General features: G+C 47.8%; 1 protein-coding gene across 3 annotated transcripts in view; it reads right to left on the reverse strand.

Annotated features, from left to right (window-relative positions):
* DVL1 (dishevelled segment polarity protein 1) overlaps window positions 1-25,359 on the reverse strand; it is a 48,101-nt gene extending 22,742 nt beyond the window's left edge. For all 3 annotated transcript variants that reach the window (XM_072354140.1, XM_072354139.1, XM_072354141.1), the window contains exons 1-3: window positions 25,038-25,359; window positions 6,489-6,558; window positions 2,372-2,493 (exon numbers count right to left, since the gene is read on the reverse strand). In XM_072354140.1, the coding sequence (XP_072210241.1) occupies window positions 2,372-2,493; window positions 6,489-6,558; window positions 25,038-25,207 (362 nt within the window). In that variant the 5' untranslated portion in view covers window positions 25,208-25,359. The remainder of the gene's footprint in view (window positions 1-2,371; window positions 2,494-6,488; window positions 6,559-25,037) is intronic.
* Window positions 25,360-25,936: the final 577 nt, after the last annotated feature.

A 25,936-nucleotide genomic window follows, 5' to 3' on the forward strand; every position in this document is an offset into this window, starting at 1 on the left:
TCAAGAAAACACCTGAATGCAATGTCCAAGCCCTAACGAAGCTACCAACAGGTAGACACGTATTTAGGTGCTGACTATGTTTGTGCAAACTATGTTTGCATTTCTCAGCTCAGCCCAATACAACTGAAAGGGGGTTAACACTTTCCCAAGGCAGCGTCTTCTGCCTTTGTCACACACAAAGAAGGGCACAGAGCTCTGCCAGCCCTGCGAGGCACCCAGACATCTCAGCAGCACCATCTTGTGACTACTGCTGTTACTACTCAGTCCGTTTTCCAGGCTAAACTGGCTTAATAAAAGGTGTTTCACAGCAGAATTAAATGCATGGGAGGAGCCTCACAGCTGGCCTGTTTCCTCTCCCATTGCTGAGCAAATCCAATTCAGCTTCCAGCACCCAAGAGCTGCAGGCAAATGGCAGCAAGGAAGAGCAGAGGTCACTCATGCACCTCCAGGAGCAGCCTCACCCATTCAGGTGGACACGGATTTGGTAACCGGTGGAGCATGAAATGCAGGCTGAGCTTCAGCACCTCCAGCAGGGAGGGAAAGAGGAAATTTTCTTTGGATTGAAATCAGCGATGGAGCAAAATATGGGTATTGTCAGACAGCTGAGCTGAGATCATCACTTCACCGCCGATCATTATCTCGTTCTCCTGGAAGGTATTGCTTTGCCTGTCTGCTCCGTCCATTCCTTGTATTCTCTGTAGAGCAGGAAACATTTCTGTTTGCACAATTACACAATGCCCAGCTTGGCTGGGGCTTCGTGGATAAATAAGGCCTCTATTGGCAATGCAGAAGTGTCATGGTTGACAAGAAGGAAGACAGAAGGTGACAGATCTCTGTTAGTTTTAATAGCACAAATAAAAACTCAGGGATTTAGGAGTCAAGAAGACAACCAGAGATTGAGCAACTCAACTTATTTCGTTTATCCATGAGAAACAAACCATTCCAGAATACAGTACACTCTTGGTCACTTGGAATCCTTAAACCTAGAATGGATGTTGTTGTTTTCTTAAATGAAATGCAAACAGTTAAACAGAAGGAAAGGCTTCATGTCAAGTAACCAAGTGAGACCCCTCTGACACAGACAGGATTTCTGGGACACCGGAGTGCAGCAGGTGCATGAGCAGATCACAGATTTAATCAGTCTGGATACACACAGTTATCAGCAGCACGGTTCCACAAACACAGTCTTGTGCCTAACTTGCAATGTAACTGCATCTTGGGAAAGAATCTTGCAGTTATTACATTTAGGTATAGGGCAGGAAGACAAAGAACGACTTATGCTTGCAAGCCATGTGACTGTATTCATACTAACCTTCCCTGGTCAACACAAAGCAATTCATGGTCGCATGAGGGCAGTAAAACCCTTGCAAAAAAACCACAGTGTCGGGGAGGGTTTGTATTTCTTCACATTTCATGTCCCCTCTAGAACACATCCGTCTGTAAAAGGCTCATGTAGAACACCCAGGGCTCTTCCAGGCAACAGATATTGCAGACAGCAGAGTAAACGTGACAACAGGCACGTCAAGGCTGGGTTTCCCTTTCAAAACACATGAACCACTGGCTTCCTAGCCCATCCTTCTGGCTATTTGTTCATGTCAGCAATTCAGAGCACAACGCAAGGTGCCAGTCAAGAGCAGAAAATGAAACAACCATTAACCCCTGCATCTGAGGGCTGCTCCATACTGCGGTGTCTGCAGCAAAAGGGGCTCAAAAGAGAGAGTCAACGCTCACAGATGTGATGAGCAGGAGAAACTCTGCCAAACTGCAGACATGAGAGGCCCTGACAGTTCAGCTTGGTTAGCAAATGACACTTTTCACGCCTTAAGACAGATGGGGTAGATTTTCCCATACATCCAGAAAAAGGGCTTCTGGACATTAACACCAAATTTACAACAGATGTACAAAAAGCTGTAACCATCTGGTTATCCATAGAGGAAAAGAAAAAGCAGAGTATTCTGGCAGCTAGTGCAGGAGAAGGCAGGAATGCAAGCTTCATCTCTCTGTTGTGGGTGCTCCACCGCTGCTCTAACCCTCATGAAAGCCTGTCTGCCAACCACTCCTGTTCACTGTGCAACAACTGGAGTGAATTTACTTCTTGATTTACAGTTCTAAGTTTCACTGCACAGACACCACATTTATAATAATGGAAAGTGATGAAGTTCACCACTTCAGCTCTTTAAAGTTTAGCACAGTTCAGGCTTGGTGTAAGCAATATTCAAGAGCAAGACAGTACCAGCCTTTCTTAGTTCTAACAAGCGTATTGGTTTTTAGCAGTACCAAGCTTGCTGCAGCAGGGAGAAACATGTGAAATAAACACAAAGGAACCACGTTTTTGGTTTAAAGAAATAACATAAAGCCAACTTGCTCTTACTGGAACGATGGAGGCCGGGAGTCTCCAATGCCACCTGTCCTCTCAATGGGAGGCGGAAGGTCTGCGTGGCTCTCGGTGCACTGTGAGCCTGTGTCAGAGTGGGAGCTTTCAGCCAGGACCAGCTGTCAAGAGAAAGAAGAGAATTACACACACGTGTGCAGGTTCCTCCACTCTGACATGTGCTCAGACATTGCTTTGCTACATACTCTGTGAGTACCTATGAGAGACAAGAGAGGAAGTGCTCAGTAGAGCCAGGATACACAGAGCTCCTGTGAGCAGCACAGAAGGCTGTAAATTCTCCCCATAAAGACCACTGCTAGTCAAACACGTATGTGGGAGCTCAGCTGTAAGTCTAGATGATGCTTTTTGACTTCACTTGCTCCTCACACTTTTGGAAGGTACGTTCTCCCTACAGCAACGTGAGTTATGGTTCAGTGGATGTGGTGGTGGTGGGCTGATGGTTGGACTGGATGGTCTTAAGAGACCTTTTCCAACCTTAACAACTCTGTGATTGTTTGATTATGGGGGAAAAAAGCAGCATCAACCCCAGCCTCACAGCCAGGATCCAGCCCTGATAAATGGATTTCACCCCCCACATTTCCCCTGCAGCTCTGTCTGGCAGAAGCATTTTATTCCACTTCTTTGCTTACACTGTGCTGCTGCTGCTCAGGCTGTGCAACAGCTGCTGGGCTGCACCCCAAAGGACTGTGTTTCAATGGGAAACATGGATGACTTCTGTGTGGTTCACAAGGAGGAAGTTAATAAAGCAACGTGGAACTAATTGCAACTGTTGATTCAGTTCATTCCATCACACTGAGTGCTGTTTGCTCTGCAGCCAATGCCATCCCACCGCAGCACTTGTAGGAAGGCAGCCGGACTCTGAAATGCAAACAAAGCTGACACTCCCAAGCAATGCCACCAAGCCAGGGAGCTCACAGTGTCAGCTTCATCTCATCACTGCTATCACCGTGCTGCAGTGAGTCCTTGAACCCATCGCTTCACCTCTCTTGATTTCCCCTTTTTCTCCTCCACACCACATTTGCCTATGCTTTCTGCTTAATTATGGAGAAGGTTGCCTTTTATAGCAGCCTGCACTCCGCAGCCACCCAGCACAACAAACCTGCTCAGACACGAAGGCAGCTCAAGGAACCAGCCTGGCCAACACTCATGGCTGAATATGTCAAAAGAGAACCAGTCTGGGAAGGAGTGAACAGTGGTGAGCTCTGCTCTCACATCTCATCTGCCTAAACACCAAGCAGATACAACAGTCTTCATTTTAAACATCAGAAACCAACCAGAATCTGCTCATGCTGATTTTCATTCATGGCCTCAGTGACGTGCCAAAAGGCAACAATGCCCTTTACTGAGCATCACTTAGTGTTTCTACTGCTCCTGAGTTCTGTGTAGGAGAGAAGACATAATGCTTCTATCCCCCAACTCTAACTGCAAACACAGTGCCTAGAAGCTTACCTACACACAGGACAAGCATTATCTGTTAGCACCTAGCTAATAGAGAAAGGGGGGGGGGGGGGGGGAAAGAGAGAGAGGAAGAAGGCTCTGACATCACTGCCAGCCAATAGGATGGTGCACATCCCCAGCAGCCAGTCAGGGAACTGCTCCCCGATGTCACAAAGCCTTCCTAAAAAAAGCAGTGAAGCGATGTGGGCTGGCAGGGCAGGCAGCTGGCTCAGACCCGGCTGTGGCCACCAGCCAAGTCCTTCTTCATTCCCAGCTTCCATCACGAGCTGGCCCTGCCCTGAGCAAGGAGAATGGGAAAACATTCTAGGCTTCAATTTTACCTTCTGGCCTTTTTCTTCCCAAACCTGATTCCATCTCCAGCCATAAGTCACACAAGCCCACGCTGGTGCCAAGCAGCACTTGCATGCGTGCCAGTAATGACAAAGAATGGGAGGAAGCAGTTCCTAACAGCCACAGAGAATTCCAACTGCTGTATTCCATCAAACACACAGTTTGGTTTTGGTTTTCATGTTCTTTTACTTTGCCTTGAATCTTCAAATGCTCTTTATGGCTTTTTTATAACATCTGATCAGATGCAGTGAAGGAAATCAATGTTGTTTGCAAGTCAGTTGCAATTGGAACCGGAGGTTTGGGATCCTTCCTGCATCTCATGTTCACAGGGTGCAGAACCCAAACCACACAGGCTGCACAGCAGCACAGAGCTGAAACCCTATTTAGATCCATGCTGTCAGACAACGTTCATTTACATGTGACAAATTATGTCGTGGTTCTTACACAAACACTAATGAAAGGCAGAATGCACTCACACCCTGTCCCAGGGCTCCAGCAGAGCTCCAGAGAGCTGGTTAGTGAGGGCTCTGCAGCTCACATCTGTCTTCCCTGCAGCACAGCCACAACTGAGCACACAGCTGCCTGTCCAAAGAGGGCTGGGAGCACCTGAGTGCACATCACACGACACTAAAATCACTGCATTTTGCTCAGGTGGCATAAAGATGGACTGCTCGTTGCCCTGTCAAAAGCAAAACCTGCTTCTGTGGGAATACATGAGCGTCTTATTCAGTGCTTCTACAAAGCAAGTGGAACCAGAGCCACTGTTAGAAGAGTGCACTGAAAGGGTCTAGAGATAAAGATCATCAGGAGGGCAGGCTGAGACAACACGTGCAAGGAAACGAAGAAAAGGGCAGGAAGGCAAAATGTCCAAAGCAAAGCAGGCAGTGGAAAAAGCTGATGAGGGCCAGTGTTGCTGCTCAGCATCCTGAACCATTACACTGAAGGGCGCTGTGTGATTTAACACACTTGGCCAAAGGGAAAGGAAGCGGGGAGGGGAAGTTAGGGTGCTATGTATGCAGCAAAATTAAAACACTATGCTAATGAGAAGGGAAGATCTGTATCAACAGCAAGCTTCGTCCTTTGCTACTGCAAAAAATGAAAGCAGATTCACCAGGCCAAAGATTGATGGCAACCCCAGATATGAGCTGTTATTTTGGCACAGAAATACCTACTCTGCCCTAACTCCAGAGCAAACTGCATGAGATTTCCGACAACAAATGGCATAGCACAACAACGAGGCATCAGTCACAGCAGGGTGCAAGCTTCCCTTCTCTGAGACCAAATAATTACATCCAAGAAGCAACATCTCGTGCATTCCCTTGGTCCTACAATCTGGGGACAAGGAAAACCTCAAATACAGCATTGTAAGGACAGTTACTTTCCATGCTACATCAAGTTCCAAACTCTGCTCTTTTGTCCTCTCCGAACCTGGCAGGAAAAAGGATATGTTTGTGTTAACGGTATTAAGTATTAGATGCAGGACTCTGCCATGTAACTAATGATAGTCTCTATAGGCAATCTATAAATCTAGTGAGCAACAGCCCTCTGTCCTGTATTATTTATTCAATTAAAATAACCCATTCCAAAATCAAAAGGATGAGATGTGGAGGAGAAGAACAAGCAGGACATAGGAGGGATGGGGAAGAGGTCCAAATACCTAATGAGGAACACTGATTTCAATTCAGTGCTAATCTAACCGTGCACTGAGTTCCAGGGCAGCAAAAGTAAGCAGCGACTAAAGACTTGCAGATCCTTCTTTGAATGCTTTCCCCCTATGGAAATCAGTCCTGCACGTGACACTAAGATCAAAGTGCCCACCTATGACAAATAGAAGGATTCAAATGTCATTAAAAAAGATGAAACTCAAATTTCTCAACATCAGCCATCTCGAGAACTTCAAAGTAGTCACTGCATCAGTGAAGAGAGGAGTTGGGGGGAGGAGATGGCTAAGCTATATTGGATGCACTTAACGTTCCAATTTTAAGCATGTTGTCTGGATGAGAAATATACATCTATACATTGCAATAATTTACAGTGAGGATGACAATTGCCACTGATGGCTTGTGAAAGAATCCCAAGCTATCTGCCACATAGATTTCCCCAGTAATCAGCAGCAAATAGAGGCAGATAAGCACCGCAATGGGATGGATGTTAGTATGGACAAAGTAATGTGGTATTGGTAACACAAGCCAGGCGTAGATGCTTCAGCTGATGGTTCAGCAGAGGGAAGAGAAGCCCTTGCCACCATCACCCACCCTGCTGCTGTGCCCACTACAGACAGCATACACACAGGCATGGGCTGACATACCCAGGACACCACTCTTCCATTGAAGCAAGGCAGCTTTGCGTTGTCATCCGAGATCTCCTCCTTCACCACCCTGCAAGAAAAAACAACAACAGAAAGAAAGTCAAGAGGCTGAAATGACATCACATCAGAATGAGATGCTGCTATGGGCTACCAAGGCAACGGTAAGGAACCTCAGGGCCTGTCAGCCCACAGACAGCACTCTGTCTGCTGGGCTTTCCATGCAGCATGGCGGCCCCATTCTGCCATGCTAAGGCAGAAGGTGGGCACAGTCACTAACGAGGCATTAAGAGAACGCATTCATTTGCTACCCCACTGACTCCAGCTTGGCTTCTCACCAGCACCGCAGAGCTCAGCTGTCTGCTCCCAACAGCCTCCCTTGGGTGGAAGCAAACTCCACAAAATAAGTCTATTTGCACGCCGTTTTATTGCCAACTTTTATAGCTGCTTAGAAAAACAAAAGCAAATGTTTGACATGGGTCCTCCAAGAGGCTACTAGCTTTAATGTCTTTGCACTCCCCAGCTCACCTCAGGGTAACGGCAACCATTTGGCTCTGAGAACCTTGGAGCTTTAAAGAAGCCAACCCGAAATCTCCCCGACTCAAGGCAAGGCTGTGGTTCCACAACCACATTTTCCTTTATTTATGTTTTTGTGTTTCTTGTTGCTGCGTAGAAAAAAAACAACCACAACGGCCACAAAGTAACTGGGTATGCATAGAAGGGGGTCAGATTGAGAGGAAAAAAGGACCAAAAAGGAAGGAGGAATGAGGAGACCGGAGCCAACAGTTTCTTTTCAAATGATTTCTTCTGGCAAATTAAGGATGAAGAACACCACTAATTCCTCCACTTTCCCTTCTATTCTTCTTACAACATGCTTTTCTCTCTCTGCAGGTATTTGCAGCATTAATGGCTTTGCTGGCTGTGAGGTCCTGGGGGTCCTTTATGCACCTTACACATGCAGCAGCACTCAGGATGTCCCTGCAGTGCTGCCCAGCCCGGTCCAGTTGTCCTCCTTGCTGGACAACCAGTCACCCACTCCTCAGTACACCCTGCCATGGCATCAGCTCTCTGCTGCAGCTAAGGGGAACGACTTCAGATCTGATGCAACTCCCAACTACTAAATATAGCCTGGAGCTATGAGGCAAGAGGACAAGTGACTGTAATCCCAGCTTGCTTTGGGTAGCAATGAGCAGTGCCAAGAACATCCAATGCAGCAGCAGCCACTAATTTCAAACATCACCGTTCTGCAAATCATGACTTGCACTGCAACAGCAGCCCCTTCCAGCTCTCAGGGAGGCAAGGAGGGAGCAAAGGGCTACGAATGGAGGGAGCCACGTGCTCCAGCCTGAGCAAACCTTTGTAATTTGGAACCACTCAAACCAGCAGCACAAGGTGATGCAGCTGATCTGTCAGCACCACCTGACAGCATGAAACACATCCCCTGCTCACACACAGCGAGAGCATCCCTGCAAAAGAGGGGATGCTTGTTTCCTCCTGGCAGCTTCTGGCAAGGTTGGGATGCGTGCATCCTTGTTCCAGCGCATACAACCTCCTGCTTAAATCAGGTTAGAAACTACTCAGAGTCAGAGCAAACCGAGCAACAAACACTACCCAGAGCTCCTAACCATCAAATCTGAGTGGACACAGACTTGAGAAAGAGAACGTGCAAGAAAGGGTGTGGATGTGCAGGGAAGAGGAGGGGGGAGCTCTCAGAAGCTCACATCCTCTGCTTTATTTGCCTTAGAGGAGAATTCAGGACTAATTACTAAACTAAACAATCGCTGCTGGTAACAGCCCCTCCTTCCTTCTGCTTCCTGGAATTGTGTCTAGATCCTCTGGCATTGCTCCCAGCCTCTCTGCACTAAAAGGTGCTTCTGCCTTCACCAAATCCAGCTTTCTTCATCTCCCAACACCTCACCTGCCTCGGTGACGGGCTCACAGCATCACCTCCCTGCACCCTGCTGCCTTCTTTCCTCCAAAGAGGATTTTAGCCTTAGCATCAAGGGTTGTTCAGGCTTAACCTTGCTCTCATCCCTCTGCCGAGCTGTTTGCTGCCTCAGAAGATATGCTGACTTCTTCCTAAGAACCCCACAAACCTCCCATTCATAACCCTGCAGATAATTAGCTATCAAGCACTGATTTGAAGTGCTCACTCCGAAGAGTGAGGCTAAGGAGGCAGCTGCCCTCTGCTCACTGCACACCACAGCTGCGTGGCCCACACAGGTTCTGAGCCTGGAGAGCACAAACAGCAGAGCAGTTTTTGCTTCCCTTTGCCAGAACCACTGCATAAAACCACAGTGTCATTTATCACTCCAGGTTAATAAGTACCATGCCACAGAGTGCACATCTAATAGACCTTAGCAGCAGATTAAACCCATTCTGTCACTGTGATCCTAATCAAGTCTTTCCTTAACTCTTCCTTACCATCTTTTATTGATGGGAGATGGAGGAAAGCAGCTTTATCCACTATTCTTTATTACTTGCTAGGAGACCCTCAGAGAGCAGGTGAAGTAATTAAGCCATTTGTTCTGCACGTTGACTGACTCCAGTGACCACAGTGAAGGTAAGAGACTGTTCAGACATCAGTTCTGGTTTGTAGCATCATGGAATCGTGTAGGTCAGAAGAGAAAATCAGAGGTCACCCATTGCCATCTCCTGCCCAATGCAGGTCCCACTGCCCAGGGCCACATCTCTTCCAATTCTGAGCATCTCCAGGTATGGAGACTCCATCTCTTTGGGCAACATGAGCCTGTACTTATGAAGCAGCAGTTTTCCAAAGGAGGTGTTTAAATCAGTAAAACCGTAAGTAATCTTAAGTCCACAACTGCAATGAGTTAATACTAAGGGAAGCTGCAATGTTTTGCTACCTGCTTTGGCAGATCTGGAAGCAAAGACCACTCGAAAGCAACCTTTCCTTCAGAAGCTCCTGGCTTCTTATGCAGTTTGACTGATACCTGCACGTGGATCAGAGCTACAGCAGGAGGATTGCACTCCACCAATGCTAGCTGGTGGCTTTGCAGAAGCTCTGCTGACTTCAGCAGCCACAAGGAAGCGTTGTTAAAACCCTTTTGGAAGAAGCTCTTTCCTGAAGATGGGTCAAATCAACCCCTCCACTTTTCCTGGTGGCAGTTTTATGTTGTAAGACATCACTTTATGTCTGTAAAAAACCAAACCTGATTTGTTAGCCTCCAAGTATATTAGCTATATATGGATATATTTAAAGATCCATTAAGGAAGAAAAACGTGCACTGGCACCTAATGAAAAAATAACATAAACTCAATGACAGAGTTAACTGGAAAGAGGGGATGATAATCAGCAGAAAAAAGCTTATAAATGGAAGGAGAAAGCAACATCACAACCCTTAAGCCAACTGTCTCACCAGTGTTAATGAACTGATTCTTGCAACTGTCCCACATGACAGACACATATTATCAGCTCCGCCACAAAGAAGTCACCATACAAAGGGACAAGTCAGCAGAATTATGAAGCAAATCCAGATTTCCAAGCCTCTGTCCACCGCCTTCGTAATAAATAATAATTCAACCATCCCCCATAAAATTAAGTCGTTCTTGAAAACAACCTAGGAAAAACGCTGTTAAAGAGAGTCTACTGCCAGCAGCAAGCTGGTTGTGGAATGCCCATTGGAAACAGCTGGCTTGGATTTGCTTTCCCTGGGGTTCAATTATCTTCAAAACTCACTCTCCAAACAGTGCTGGCGGGTGGCACTCATGCAGTGCCCAGGCAGGGATGCAGCCTGCTGTGAAGCTCTGCAACCGAAGCCAGGCTACCACCACCTCCCCACACAGAGAGCTGCATCCCAACTCATTGCACTGCTGCGGTTTCCAACCCAGGTGCCACTCTCCCAGCCAGCCCCAAAGCTGAGAGCTGAACGATGAGGTTCATGAAGCTTTTAGCTTATGATCAACAGCTATCAGCCCCTCTGGTGAGCAGCAAGAGGCTGCATGGCATGTAAGGCTCTGTGCAGCTCCACTACCAGATAGCACTGATAAAATATTCTTGTATGAAAGAAACAGATTTTGGTAACGTGTGTTATATCAACTGTTCTGTGTAACCACAGGACATGCCAGCAGCTCCAGACCTCTCATTACAAGTACTCCATTCATTTGCAATGAAAGTGCAATTGTGGTGTCAGCTGTCAACCAACACAAGAACAAGAAATGCTAAACACACACCAGAGCAAGTCATGATAAGAATCAATTCTTATTCATCTGTGACACGCTCCCTTTTGTGTGCTCTTGAAAGCGACTCATTATAATAATAAAGCTGAATCAAAAAATATCCACAAGTGCTAATCAATACCTCATACAACAGTGACTTACAGGCAGGCTCACCTAACTGCTGACGAGGAGCTAATGCCAATCACATTATTCATATGTGGCTCCAGTACTCCCAGGCTCCAGATACCTGGGAGAGAAAAGAAGCTATTCATGAATTTATTGAGTACGGTCCCCATGCAGAAACCTCAAACACTTAATAGAGATAATATCTCTCTCCCCTAGGTTATTTGTCTAGACATGTTTTAATGAAATGGAGTAATTCTGGTCACTGATGTGGTGAAAATCGTTGCATTTCTTCTCATCAGGTCTTTTGGTGTATGCCAGGGACGTGTTGTGAGGAGCATAGGACGTACACCTGCTGCCTCTAGAGCTACACAAGTACAGCAAGGTGCAGGCTCCCAGCTCTGTGCTCACCTCCACACCACGTGCAAAGCAGCAAACCTCCCACAGAGCTGTGCAGAAAGCTTTGCAATCCCTGTGCAGCCTTAAAGTGACACACAGATCAATCCGATGCACAGTTCCCCACCGAGTCCCCAAGGCAGCCCAGGAATGGCACAGTGTAAATCCACCTTGTTGCTGCTGCAGTTATCCAGCACGTGGCCTGAATGGTATCCATGGCCAAAGCGTTCTGAAATGCAGATCACAAGACAAAGCTGTCTCTGTCAGTACCCTATCCTAAGCCCCCTTCCCCCTTAGGAAGAAATACAGCCTCTAACGTTTTGGTGAGACTGCAGCACTGTGAGATGAGCTGGCAGAGTAATGAGAAGCTGGATCAGACCTCTTCCATTCAAGATTCCACCTACACCTCAACTTCAAAGAGGAACTGGGCCTACAAGTTTGGTCAGGAATCAAAAAAAGAGAGCTGCAATTTGTCATAAAACCCAGTCTTGAGAGGTGTGCCCATATGGGACGGCAATTGCTCACCACCTTCTAAGTTGGGGTGGCACTCCAAAATGGGGATGGATATCTGACACTATGCCCATGTTAAGGAGTGCCCAGCAGCTGGCAGAGCATCCTGATGCAGGAGCTGCTTGTTCTCGGCCTGCCCAGCTCAGCCTCTTTGGTTCTTCACTCCCTTCAGGATTTGTTTCAGAGGCTGCTGAGAAAAACAGCAAGATAAAAGCTGTTCAGAGTTCATGCATCACAGGGAGGGAACTGAACCTTTTCCATATGCAGAAGGGACAGCAAGCAAAATGCAAAGCTTTCATTCCCAACCTGCCCAAGCCCTGGTACATTTGACTTCTAAATGAGTACTTGTAGGTTTAAACATAGAACGCGATAGAACCTCTGCCTTAATTTACCAGTAAATAAAGCTCAGAGCATTAGTATGGAATAGAGGGGGGAAACACGGGGCCAATTACTTTATTTATTTAAAGCCCTGCGAAACAAAAAGTAGGCTCTCATTATCCTGGCACCATACAGTATGAGATAAGCCTTCTGCAGGGAAAACCATAGTCTAGAAGGCAAGATGAAAGGCTTGTTGCAGCTGCAGGACGTGGCAGAGCACTGCAGGGCTGACAACGCAGGGTCCTTCTGAGCTGGGTTAGAACTGCAGCTCTGGAGAGGAATTTCACCAGGAACTGAACAAGAAGGAAAAAGAAAAGCCACAAATAATCCATTCACCATTTCAGTTTGTAACAAGAAGACCCTCCTGCCTTTATGGTCTTCATTTCAGTGGATGGAGTGGCTCGTTTCTCTAGACGGGCCCAACCCTCATACACAAAGCAGGACTGCAGAAGATCTCTTTCCCAATCCTATCTGGGAAGCAAAAGCTGCTGCCATATCAGGTTGAAACTAATGAGAAGAGCCCGAGTTCCTACTGCAGTGTTTGCAAGCACCAAAATCCTATTTGCCAGCTAAGCCCCAACCCGCAGCACACAGCAGTTTTTCACAGGTCAGACTTCCCATGGGCTCAGCATCAACAAACATGGGAACGCTGCAGTAGGTGAAGTGCTGAGTCTGATCTTGTTGCAGCTTTTGCTACAAAACCAATAAAAAGTGGCTCAACAGCTCCAACTCCTCCAACCTGCACCGTAAAACTTGAAAAGCTTCTTGAGCTGTCCAGCCCCTATTTCTGCAGGAGGACACACAGGCAGCATCTCTCAGAGTAAAGCTCTGCTTTGCCATTCCCTCATTCTGCTTTCCCCGAGTCCTTTCATTGAAGGACAAAAAGCAAGACAACCTCATCCTTAAAAGGAGAGGTGCTATTCCTTCATGGATTTCTCCCCTTGCTGCCATTTGGCCACCCTGTGTCAATATATTCCCACTTAGTGCACCAATATTCAGCCAGCTGACTAAAACCTTACTATTCCCAAGAGACCTCTGGGCTGTTCCCCAGAGCCAGTACAACGCAATGATCCCTGCTCCCAAACACACCGAGCTGCACTTTGGTCTCAGTTCCCTAAACTGCCCTCACCCAGCTGAAAAGCTTTCCTACTGCTCAGCGGTTATCAAAGCAAACGACAGCACAATGCAACTCCTTCACCCACCAGCTGAAAAACCTGCCGTGTTTACTCCAGCTTCATTACACGCTCACACCTATCACATCAGTGTCACCACGGTAATTAAAGCAGTCTGAAAAAGCTAGCAGCAAATAGGAGCCAATTAAGTGCCTAGCCCAGAGAACAGGTCCTTGCCAGCATTTAGGTTGAGATACAGAGCCTTGAGGAGCCGAGGCTTCACATGTGCAGCCCAAACAAAGAGCACACAGCCAGATGAACCGCTGCGTTCAGGAATGGCAGCAGAACACAACAGGAGTGATTCTCCTAAAGGGAGCTCACACTGCACCAGTAGGGTGAGGGCAACACCAGTAGGCTGAGAATAATATTCACCCATAATATTCACCCCTTTGTTCTTCCCCCCTAAGAAGGGAGCACTTGGGGGACTTGCAGGCCAAGGACACGGGTAGCTGGGGATGCTCCCAGCAACAACCCACTAAGGAAAGGCCACTCTGCCCTTCCTTTCCTCCTGCCAGGGGAAAGGCCCAGCTCTGTCTGCACTGCCTGGTTTTGGTAGCACAAACTGCAGTCAGCCTGGCACTAAAAATGCAAAGCTGCCCTGCAGCAAAGGATAATTCACAGTAGCATTATCTTCAATTCGCTGGCTTACTGTTAATTTGGACTGAGCAGGAAGATGGGGGGGGGGGGGGGAGGGGAAAGTGTGTTAGCAAAGACAAAAATAAGCAGATGACAAATTTGCTTATTAACCACATTGAATAAGAGATGTATTAAAAAAAACTCTAAGGAAGGAGGGGGGGATGAAAAGCGGGATGTGAAAGAAGCAGGAGCTGGAACAGCATGGCTAATGTCAACCATGAAACGCAACCCCTGCTGGGACAATTTGAAAGACAGAAGAGGCAGGCTTTCCAGCATTAACTATTTGATTGCTCTCCTTCAGTTGCATCTATCTAATATCACATGGGGAACGGGACTTCCAGCTACCCTACAGATCACTCTCAGAAGCTCAAGACCTGAAATAGCACTGAGAACAACAAATATATTCACTCTGCTTTGGAAACCATTCATTCAAAGCTGATGAGGACGCGCTGCATGAGACACTGCAAAACAAACCATACACCCACTGTAAGCAAGTTCAACACAAGCCATTGGGCTGCTATTTAGCTTACCTTTATGCCAAACATCCAAGGCTCTTTGGAAGGCACGCTCTGTACCATTTCAAGTTTATTTTCTAGTTGCACTGAAGCCAACAAGGGTTTTTGCATAGACTGAATGAAGGAACTTTTAAGCATGTCTACAAGCATCACACTTGCTTGATGCTCTGTGATGACCACATACCCCCACCTTTCCCTATGACATCAGGAATCCTGCCTCTCCTTTAGATGAGCAGCTCTTCATCTCCAGTTAAAGCAGCACAGCTGGCCCACAGCCTCCTCCATATTCATGTTTCCTCTGCTTTCTGCAGCACCTGCATCCTGCCATCACCTGCTGCTGCTGCGCAGCTCCTTCTCCTGCTAAGAGCAAGATGTAATTAGTGTCAGACACTTCTTTGCATCTCCCTTTCCTAATAAGGACAAATGTTGTCATACATCCTTTCTGCTTCCTCAGCCCTGTACTCAGCAGTCTCCAGGCTCATTTAGTTTTGTTCCATTTATTGTACCTTTCTTCAGGTTTTGTCAGTTTGGGTCTATAACCAAAATAGGTCACAAGAAACAAACACACTGACAGCGGTCCCAAAAGTCTTTGTATTGGCAAATGATTATTGGTTTTTTACCTGCAATTTTAAGAATCCCACCACAACAGTAAATTCAGCAGAGGGTGTTACACAGATAGAGGTGGAAGGATTGCAGAGCTGGTCATTGCAAAGAGCTTCTATTAAAGCAACTGTAACAGAACAGCACTGGGTGGGGATGGGAGGGACAGCCTCTGCCATCCAGCTAAACAAAAGGAAAGAAATCTGATAAGATACTATGAGTTGTACTGGTATATTTCTGTGCATGCAAACTCAATGCTTGGGTCAGTTGGCAGCAAGGCTTGGCTTATTTAGAAGACCTTACAAGTGGGAACTGAAACCCAAAAGATAAAACCTTGTATTTATAAGATTCTTGGGTATGTAATCGTAATGTGTTTACAGTCTCCTCCAAAGGTACAACTCGTGCATAAACTAAATGAGGCATGGCTGCAATATCAGGGGCTGGATCATTTTACTCAAGGTCAAATTCAAAGGAGATGGAAGGGAGAAAAACAGAATTCAGACCTCAAATCCCAAACCAGTGCCTCAGTCTGTGTGGTCATTCTCTTCACATTGCAAAGGGAAAGAAGGGAAATAAGGAGGCTCATCCATAAGAAGACTAGAAGAAAGTTCACAGACAAGAGCTGGTGAGAGTTTCAGCTGCAGCCCCAGTCTGCTGAGAGACCCTAGAAGAAACAATGGGCTCTTAACCTGACAGCTTAGGGTGCAAGCAGAGAGCATGGAGGAGGGAACACAAGAGTTAAGGTCAGCTTGGTATTACCAAAAGAGCTGTCCTGAGTCATGGAAACAGCTGCATAAGAATAGGTTGGTAAATTGCTGCCCTGGAGAAACTCCACAGCTGTGCTGCAAAGACTCAAGGCAGTTTTTGAAGGGAGATTCCCAACTGTCCTAACAGGTTGACTGCTGGTTAATGGTGCTAAACAGGAAGACCTGTTTCCCTGTATGCACACAGTTTAACCAAAGATGGATACCTTCCTAGACTCAGATACTTGCAGTACACGTGTTCCGATATAAGAACCTTCCAAGTTTTCCTTCTTCTCTTTAATCCCATGGGGAGTATAAAGAATCAGCTCCTCTGGTTAGAAATGATTATGGAAGCAAGCACTTAAAGGCATCCTGGGCTCAGCAAATGGAGGTATTTGCAGTATTCTAGATATCTACATGCTGGAACATCTAACTAGGATTTCTATAACATATCATCTAATCAAGGCCAGAGAAAGAACCAAAACCCATCATTATTTCCTGAAGTAACTCTCATGTCAGTGGCTTACACTCAACGTGGAGATAACCCACAACACAACCATGGGGCAAATATTTAGGTCATTCCTTCCTGAAGCACTGTAAATTCCTCTGTGTTTGCTCAGCAGCTTGTCTCAGTCAATTAAACTCCAGAGCAGAAATGGGAGGACTGGGCTCCAACAGCCTGCACTGAGAGCTGGGACCACAAAGCAGCATCATTAAAATCACCAGTTGCATCCTTCCCCCATATACTCATTAAACCAGCAGTAGCTGCTTAATTCATTTAGATAACGCCATTCTAGTGGCAGCCCAATCCAAACGCCCTTTGCTAAAAGGCAAGCAGTAACCAGGTGGAAAAAGCACAGCTATACATCAAAGGTATACGACGTACATTTAAAATCTCTCAGATCTGACACTGAAGGGAGCTGAAGGCCAGAGGAAAATCCAGAGCTGTATTCCCATACCGTCTCTCCCTACTCTCTACCTCAGCAGTGATATTCCTGATACCCATTTGGCATTATGTAGTTGTGAAAGGAGTTCATTTTCATCACGTTACATCCCCAGACACGCACACAGAGGACAAAACAACTGGACCAAAATATCCTGCAAAATAAAGATGGCTACAGATAGAAACGGCGTGGATACCTAACAAATGGCTTCCGTGCTTTCACATAGCACTGTACTTACACTAGACAGGGCAGTTTCCATCCAGAAGCTGATGGAAGTTTCAGTGCAAATGGTTAAGTTCTACCTGAAGGTTATTCTCATGTTTGGGTAAGCAAGAAAAAATTAATACCTAATAAGGGTCTCCTTAGGAGAGGGCTGGATGCAGCTCTTGGACTCACTCAGCCCAGCAGATCTGACCTCTTCATATTTTGCTCTGGGAGAGGTTCACCCATCTGCCAATTTTTGGAGGGTGTGTAAGGGGAGGAATGTTTTTTCTTGTATGATCTGCAAGTAAAAGGGGGTCAGGAAGCAGCTGGAGCTGCCATGAGCTCAGAGAAATCATGTTCCTACCAACAGATGCTCCCTCCCTCGTGCTTTTTCAGTTCTGCTTTCTCACCAGGTCTGCTTTACCCAGGGATGGACCACCCCAGCACTGCACTGAGGGCTGCTATCTGCACCCTGGGCAACACACACCTCTGCTTAGAGAACCACAGATGGACACCGAGTGTCATTCTATTGGGAAAGGACATTCCTGCAACTTGCAAACATTTTATTATCAACAGCATGCTCTTCAATGGATATTTGATTCAATTACCATTCAGCTTCCAACTGTCACACCAGCTTTGTGAGCTCAGCTAACAATACAGGCCAATTTAAAGGCAGCATCGCCAGCATTCACCGCTCAATCTTGGAACAAAAGAAAAATGAGGCAAAATAACCTGTCTTGGAATGCTCAAGTAAGCAAACAAGGCTGCGTTTCTAAACACTAATGGTGAAGATTTCTGGGTATGGTTCTTCTAACGTCACTGAAAGGAGAATTAAACCTACCCTGAATGATTGTGAAAAGACAACACTGTTTTGCTGCGACAGGAAAAACAGACAAGTTGAATCATCTGCCCAGAGCCGGTACCTCAGCCAAGTGAATGAAAGCAAACACTGATTAAACAAACACTAAAAGTGATATTGGAGATTTTTTTTTTGCTCCCCCTTTCCATTTTCCCCACCCACCTAATTCAGTTTATCCTGTCTGAAAACAGTCGGTTCTTTGCACATACTGCAACCCCGCACAATTCTAATTCTAATAAGCAAAGATCCAGTTGAAGCGCAGCTATAAGGGTGTTTTTCTCATTAGCTACACGTAGAGATTTCAAAATGCTGGCAATGGAAGGCTACAGCACTCTGACATTTACTCCAGGCTGCCAGAGCAGAGGATTCATTTACAGATCAACACCAGCTTAATTACTCACCCCCGTGGTATTCTGTAATATCACAATCAAAGCACAGAAAGCAAAACACGAGGCTGCTTCCTTTACCTATAACATAACCAGAGAAAAGATAACAGTCCTCGTTATGGCAAGTAATTACCTGATAAACTGTACCAGAGAAGATTGCTGCTCGGCACAGTGCAGCAGTTTACCAACATCAGCTTTAGTAAATAACAGAGTCCCTATGTGAAAAGAATGCAAACAAAGGAGTAAATTGAGAGAGACTGTAAGGCACAAGCAAGCTTTAAAACAAACACCACAACACAATGACAGGACCGAGTAATAGCAATCTGTTTCAATTCAGTGCCATGTCCTCCGTCACCAAAAGGCATCCAACTCTTCTCCATTACTCAGTACAGTCAAACTACCCCCAAACACTCCAGCAAAGGACTGGCAACAGCATGGTGTGCTTAGTGCACAGCAGGCTGAGTCCTGCTGTTAGAAAGGCCCCATTGGATGTCCTGGAACAAAGCACAGATTGCACCTATCTGCAGCCATCGGTCACCAAAAGGACAGTGCTGCCTTGTTGTGCCTTCTCAAGTTCTCTTTGGGTCCTTGCAGTTCACAGGTGGTGATGCTGAAGGAAAACTGACCTCAGGATCCTCAGGGCAGGGCTGAGCTCAGCAGGTGCTCACCAAACAGCTTCCTTGCTCTTCTATTCTTCCCAAATCAAGCCCTGAAATCTCAGCATTTTAATCAAACAAAAGCTAGATGAGAAGTGCAGCAGTACATGTATAAAGCTAAATAAACATCTGCTAAGAAAGGGGATCAGGGTTTCATGGCTTTAAGATACTTGGCCTTAAACCTGGCTTCACTCAGGACTAGATGTCAGCACCTCTCACACCACTCCACATTTCAAGGATAATGCTCCATTCCAGCTTCCCATAAACACACAGAGAAAAGACCCACCTCTATGCTGCTGAAGTTCAAACCAAAACAAGCTTGCCCTTCTGCAAACACAAAAGGAGGTGCCTCCTTCTGAATACAAGCTGCAGTTTCCCCATTCACAAGGCAGGTGAGCAGGCTGCAAATGCAACTCCCTGCTGTAATAGCAAGCACTCATCCTACACGTTTCCCCCAGAGATGTTAAAATTGGACCATGCAGCTCTAAAGACAACAACGTATGGTGAGTTACGTGAGCTCTGCCCCACCTCATCTACCACGGAAATCTCTGCAGGCTGAAATACTGCATGTAAGTGAATTCCTTAATTCAAAACTCCACTGCTCTTTGGGGCTGATTCCTCTATGCTGGGTCTGCTCCTGGTGCTGGCTGCCCATTCACGTTCCTGCAGCAGACTACAGTGGTGATAATCATTAACAAATCCTACTTAATCAATCTCATTTAATTCAACCCGCTTCGCAGACATATTTCCATTAGCAAGCTCATAGATAAGGTGTCAAACTCGCATCCTATAGAGCTGGTGGCTGCTTCCAACAGCCTCTGTGCACATGCTGAATGCTGAGCTCTGGAAAGAAGACCTGCGCTCTCACCTTGGGGAGGTGTTCATTAAATGAATAGCAGTAAACTTGTTTTTCTAACTTGTCCTGCTGCTGATCACTAGCCACAGGAAGCAGACCAAACCTGAAGTAACCCTTTTGCATGTTTTCATAGCATTAGCTTTAATAAATGTAACGTACTCCACCCTCAGAGCAGAGCAGTCCTCAGGTTCCAGCAGAAAGAGTGCTTGCTTTAAGTATTTAGATTACATTACAGCTGGGACTTTAAAATAAGCAATGGCTTGTACTGTAGACAGCTATCAGCATCAGCTTGGCAAAACACACATAACCAAGTGTGGTTAAAAGCTACGGCCTTTGGGGTCTGTTAGCGTGGCGTTCTTGTGCATTTCTTTCTTATTTGTACTACAATAGTGCCTTCTAATGCTAGCAAAAGCAAAGCAGCACAGAGCCAGGTGCTGTATAAATACAAGCAGTAAGAAGCACGGTCTCTGTATAAACAAAAAGGTTTAGGAATTTCAGCAGAGAAAATGGGAAAACCCCAGGAGAAGCAAAGACTATTCTCATTAGGCCAGCAGTTAACAGAGATCTCAATTCAGCATTGCTCAGCGTGTCCAAGTGCTCAGCAGAGTCCAACCCTGATGCTGGGGCTTAATGCAATTATTCTGCTGTTTCCCAGGTCTCAGCTCAGTGCTTTAGCTGTGCAACGACTCATTTTCTTCCACCAGTAACAGCACTCCAACCTTCTGCATGTGCTGATGAAACCTTCACTGACTACACGACCCTGTGCTGGTTCTCTTTGCTGTCTCAAAGAAGGAATAAAATCCCCAGCAATACTGAACCTACTTTACCTCTTGTTGGTTGGATGGGAGTTTTATTTGAGGCAATCCTGTATTAAAAGGCATGTTCCTACCATTGCAAGCTTCACAATCAGCACCTTCTACCCTACAGCAGAGGTCCCAGGGCTCAGCCAGGCACTGCAGCATGCTGTGCATTCACCCCTTGCTCTGTCCTATCTCTATCACACAGAGCAGCTGCCCGAGCGTGACCTGAAGACAACTTGCACCATTATGCAACCGTTTTCCCTCCTCCTACAGACCTTCTCCTCCTTCCTAGCTTACAGATCAGCAAACGTGGCCAAAAAGGGGATGGGGGGTGGAAACAAAATTCACAGAGGATGCCATTTGCTGCTCCATCTGTTCAAATGCACTTGCCATCCAAAAGATATTCTCAGTAAATATGCCACAGGCATGTGCAAAGTCACAGACGGTAAATTATGTGAGTGCATTACCAGTGGAAGCCCCAATCCTTAACTCCACGTCCCAGTAAACTGCTGTCTTTTTTCCAGCCTGACTACCTCAGGTATCTCCATCTACTGACAAAGCAGTCTGCAATAAGGAACAGGGGAGAGAATGCAGAGAATTAACCCAGAAAGGACACAAATCATCACAAAAGCTGGCCTTGTTAGCTCTGCCTCCTCCTTACCAAACCCATCCTCTTCCCTTGGCAACACTGAGGGTAAGGGAGACTCAGAAGGCAGAGGTGCACATGGAAAATGAAGCACACACAGGGACACTCTACAAGGCTGCATTGAGAAGATATCCCTACTTGGATCATGGCACAGCACTCTTACCTGCTCATCCACCTGCCTACCACTCAGGTTGGAAACCTGGCCACGGCCTTCAGTTTGGCAGCAATGCTTCTGCCACTGAGCTGCAAAGATCATTTTCCCAACCTGTTATTTTTAGCACATTAATCCACCAGCTCTGTATTTTCTAATGCAAACGTGCACCACTTGCCTTCATTTTATTCTGCCACAAACGAGATCAGGACTCCCTTAAGTGCAAGGTAAAAACAGAGATTTTAATCCCATCCAGGCTGGATTCCCACTGCTTTCAATCACTACTTTTCAAGACGCTGAGTACCAAGAAAAGCAATTTCTGCACAAGAAACAGCTGCACCTAAAAGTACAGTTAGAAAGGAAGTTCTTTTGCTGATGCCAAAGGAATGCCTAAAAAGCCACTCCTCAAAGTGCTCCCAAAAGAAGCACACAACAAAAAGTATATTGGTTCACACAATGGAAAGAATGAGGACTTGAACCTCACCCAGAAGGATGGCAGGACAGAACTTCCTCTGGAATCTGATGGATGGAGATTGCAAAGCACAGGAGCAGCTCGCTCTGCACCAGCAGCCCTTGTACAAACAGAGAGGAGGAGACCAGAAGGATGCAGCACAGAGCTGTTGTACCCATCGGTGCAAAGGAGCTGTGCATCCCATGCCACAATCGCAGCACAGCATCGTATACTGACTACAGGTAAAAGCACAGAATGAAGTCTCCAAGGTGGGAATGCTCAAACAACAGGCGTTTCTAATTCAGGATTTTTGGCAGTTCGTGATGCTGTATAACAGCACTATTAAGAAAAGCTCTGAAAATACCAAATATTTACAAGCAGGAGGATCAGCATTTCTATTATGGGATCTGTCACACGGATTCATCATGAATCACTTGGATCCTACACAGTTTATGCAGCTGTCAGAGCTGCAGTCGTGACAGCCCCGGCGCCACAAACCATAGCCTTCTTTTGAGACGCATCCATTATCTGCCGTTTTTCAATCAACAGAATTGCATTATACATCATTACAAGGACATGCAGCTTGAACCTCAGGATCAACAGTTTCAGCTGTAGGAAGTGACCTCCCATCTCCTTCCCTGGAAGAAAAAGAGCACCAAAGGCAGCTGACAGCAGTGCTCGCTGCTCATAAAGCACACATCACAAACAGCCCCTTCCCTAAATCTCCCTCTTGGTAGATACCACCACATTAATGAGTCCAGTCCCGTGATGTCCCAGCTTAGCTTCCCACTCATGAGAACAAAAATAGAATCTACAAAGCGCTTCCAAGGGTCGTGTCCAAGTGAGAACACAGCTCTGCATCTCAAAGATGACCTTATGGACACAGTCCACAGGGAAGCCTGGGCTTGAAGAACACAGACAGGTCCATCCGTTCAAGAGGTAGCAGAGGAATCAGAACAGAAAATGAAACAGCATGGGAAGACATCTTTCTATCAAGGAAACGCTGCCAGGAAAGCCAAAACAAGTTACACATTACATCTATTTCCTACAGCTTTACCAAGACTGTTACATCAAGGCTGCAAGGCACGGCATAACTAAGTCAGGAGGAAATCTGCCACTCATTGCAGCTCACCTTCCAAGAAGGGCAGCTGGAAGCAGCCCACTGCAGGTACTCACCGCTGCTTTGCTGTCACAGCACAGCCTGACATGGCTCCACGTCCAAAGCCAGCTCCGTCCCAATGGTGAGCAACTCTATCTTCCACCACTGGAAACAATTCAACACATCCACTGTTTCTGAACACAATTATTTATTGCGTTATTTCAGGATCCAGGAAAGGCCGGGCCTTAATTACAACAACATGTGCAGGGTTGCTGCGTTGGTTCCCAATCACTTCTCCAAGAAAACATTTGCTCTCCTAACGCAGGAACGACTTTTTGCACCATACTGGGATTTACAAAGCACCCTGCCAAGCAGTGCTCTCGGTGCCAAGTCACAGCTCTGCCCAGCCAGCATGCAGCGACACGAGGGACGAGCCAGGAGAGCACTGAAAACCAAAGTGTTACTGTAGCAAAATATAGGTATTAATAATATAAGGTGACATATGGATGCCTGTGGGGACCATGAGGAGCAGCACAAATCTCCCAAGCAAAGTCGGGGTGTGCATTAGCTGCCAGCATCCTATGGGGTTCCTCTGAGCCTTTACAGCCCCAAAGTTACAAACCTCTATTTGCTGCTGAACTGACTCACGTTCAGTTCCAAGCTACCTGATGGCATCGCAGTCCACAGTCATTTCCAACCTTAACGACTGCATGATCCCTCACAAACATGTCCTTGTGTTGCATGGTTGGTTACATCTGAGACCACTGTCTAGATGAGAGAGGCAGAATTAAGCCTAATTCACAGCCCTTCATCCTCCACCATCCCCATTTCTAGGGCAAGACAAGGAGAACAGCCCATCTCCCTTTAAGTTTTGGGACAAATGAGAATCTACAACAGGATCTACATTGATTGCTCAGCCCACACGTGCCGGAGATGCCCCCAGCATCAGCACTGCTTTCTCTCTGCCTCACACCAAACATCTGCAGAGCAGTGGTGATGAACACATAAGCTGTCTGAACAAATCCATCAGCCTTCATCGAGGCTGCAGCACAAAAACACGGCGCCAGGATTCCTTATCCAGCTACACAGTGTGTGTGTGTGTGTGTGTGTGTGTGTGTGTCCATCACTTATAGGGGAGCAAAAGGAGAGAAATTTATGAATAGGCGTTTTCAAAGGCCCTGTTTTGCAAACCGACACTGGGTAGAGCTGCTTCCCAAAACGTGGTTTTCACAATCCAGAACAACAACAAGTCAACGCACGAGCGTTCCTCCAGCGGCGTGCCAAGGCTAACAAATTGCCACATCAGAAATACGCGTCAACAAACAATATCCACATTCCTGGGTGGATGGATGGAGCAGAACAGGGAGAGCTTTGGGTCTCGGGGATAAGGGCAAAGCCAGCATGGCACATACATGGGTGATGTATTTCACCACCCAACCCCACCGTTACTCGGGGTCAGGGCTGCATTAGTATTCCACAGACCTGCTGTCTTCTGCTGGCGAGGCATTTAAATATGTAACAACAACAAAAAAAATCGACAGATGCGAGTACAAAGAGAAGTGATTTACTACAAAAGGATGAATGCCGTTTTGAAAGTTACTGTCTGGCGAGCTGTCAAACGCCTTTTTATTGGTTTCCTTTATCGAGACCACAGATAAGGCCGGTACGCAACCAAGAGCGGGTAGGGAGGACAGCCGAGCTCGGCTACCCGGGGCTGTGACAGCTGCCGGTGGGCTGGGAGAGCCCTCCGGAGAAGCAGCACAACCCGACACCAGCACCGAGCACGGCCCCAGAAGGGGAGGCGGTTTTCAGGCCCGGCTCTCCTCAGCCTGGAGCCTCGCTCAGCCCGGAGGCCGCGGGCGAGCAGCGAGCCGAGGCCTCCGAACGGCCGAGCGGGGAGCTGTCAGCGCCGGGCGCCCAACGGGGCCGGAGGGCCGCCATGTTAGCGGCCGCCGCTCCCCCCCGGTGCCGGCGGGGCCTACCGCCCAGCGGGTGCCGCAGTGCGCGGCTCGGGGCAGGGCCGCACCCGGCCGGCAGGGCCCGGGCCGCTCTCCGCGGAGCCTCCAAGCGCAGCCCGGCACCGCGATAAGCGCCCGACCGCCGCCATCCAACCGAGCAGGTGCTCTCCCATCCGGGGCCGGCTGTCAGAGGGAACGGGGAAAGGCGGAACGGAGCGCCGGGACCCACCGACCCCCCCCTCACACCCCCCTCCCGGCACCTCCACCGCCGCTCCGGACGGTCAGCTCACCCGAAATCCTGATCCATAGATTTGAAGAAGAATTTATAGCTGTGCACGGGCCGGTTGCTGAGGACATTTTTAAAATCGGCTAAAGTGACTTTTTCCGGAGGGACGGGCAGCTTCACCAGATACGGGGTTTCCTCTTCGTCGATGTGGTAGATGATTTTAGTCTCCGCCATGGGTAGAGGGCAACGCGGGGGGCGAGCAGCGCGCTGAGGGGACGCGGCCCGGGGCTCCGCTCAGCGCCTCCAGCCCGCGGCCGCCCCGCACAGGAAGGCAGCTCGTAGCGCCCGGCCGCCGCCGCGCTCCTGGGCCGGGATTCCGCTCCCTGCACTGCTCTCTAGCTGCCCGACCCGGGAACGGCAGCCCTTCGCCGCCGCCTCCCGCCCCGCGTACATCCTCCCGCCGCCGCCGCTCGCCGCCCCCCGCCGCGCTGGGCAGCGGGGCCGCTGCGGCACCCAGCCCCGGGGCCGGCGGGCAGCGGGGGGGCAGCGGGCGAGCCGCCCTCCTCCTCCTCCTCTCCCCTTATCCTCTCCTTCTCCTGCCGCTGCTCGGCCCGCGGACAGCCCGGCTCTCGCCCGCCGCCCCCCGCCGGCTCGGCGGCACTGCAGCGGGGACGGCCCGGGGAGGGGCTGAGAGAGGAGAGATGCTTCCAAAGGGGGGAAAGAAAAGCGTTTTTATGAAGAACTGCTTGTGCTCTTTGGGTACTTAGGGCAGGTAAGTCCCCCTCTCCGTCCCCTCTCCGCCCTCCCTTTCTGCCTCTAGGAATTACGGAGCGGGTAAATCCATCGCACCATCCCATTCCAGGTAAACCACTGGTGTATCAATGCGGTGGGTTCCGTGGACTCCCTGCCAACCCACAGCTCCGTTGGCTTCTCCAGAGCTTCTGCTAATGAGAAAGTGTGGAT

The sequence above is a fragment of the Excalfactoria chinensis genome, chromosome 20, assembly GCF_039878825.1.
Source record: "Excalfactoria chinensis isolate bCotChi1 chromosome 20, bCotChi1.hap2, whole genome shotgun sequence".
Lineage (NCBI taxonomy): Eukaryota > Metazoa > Chordata > Aves > Galliformes > Phasianidae > Excalfactoria > Excalfactoria chinensis.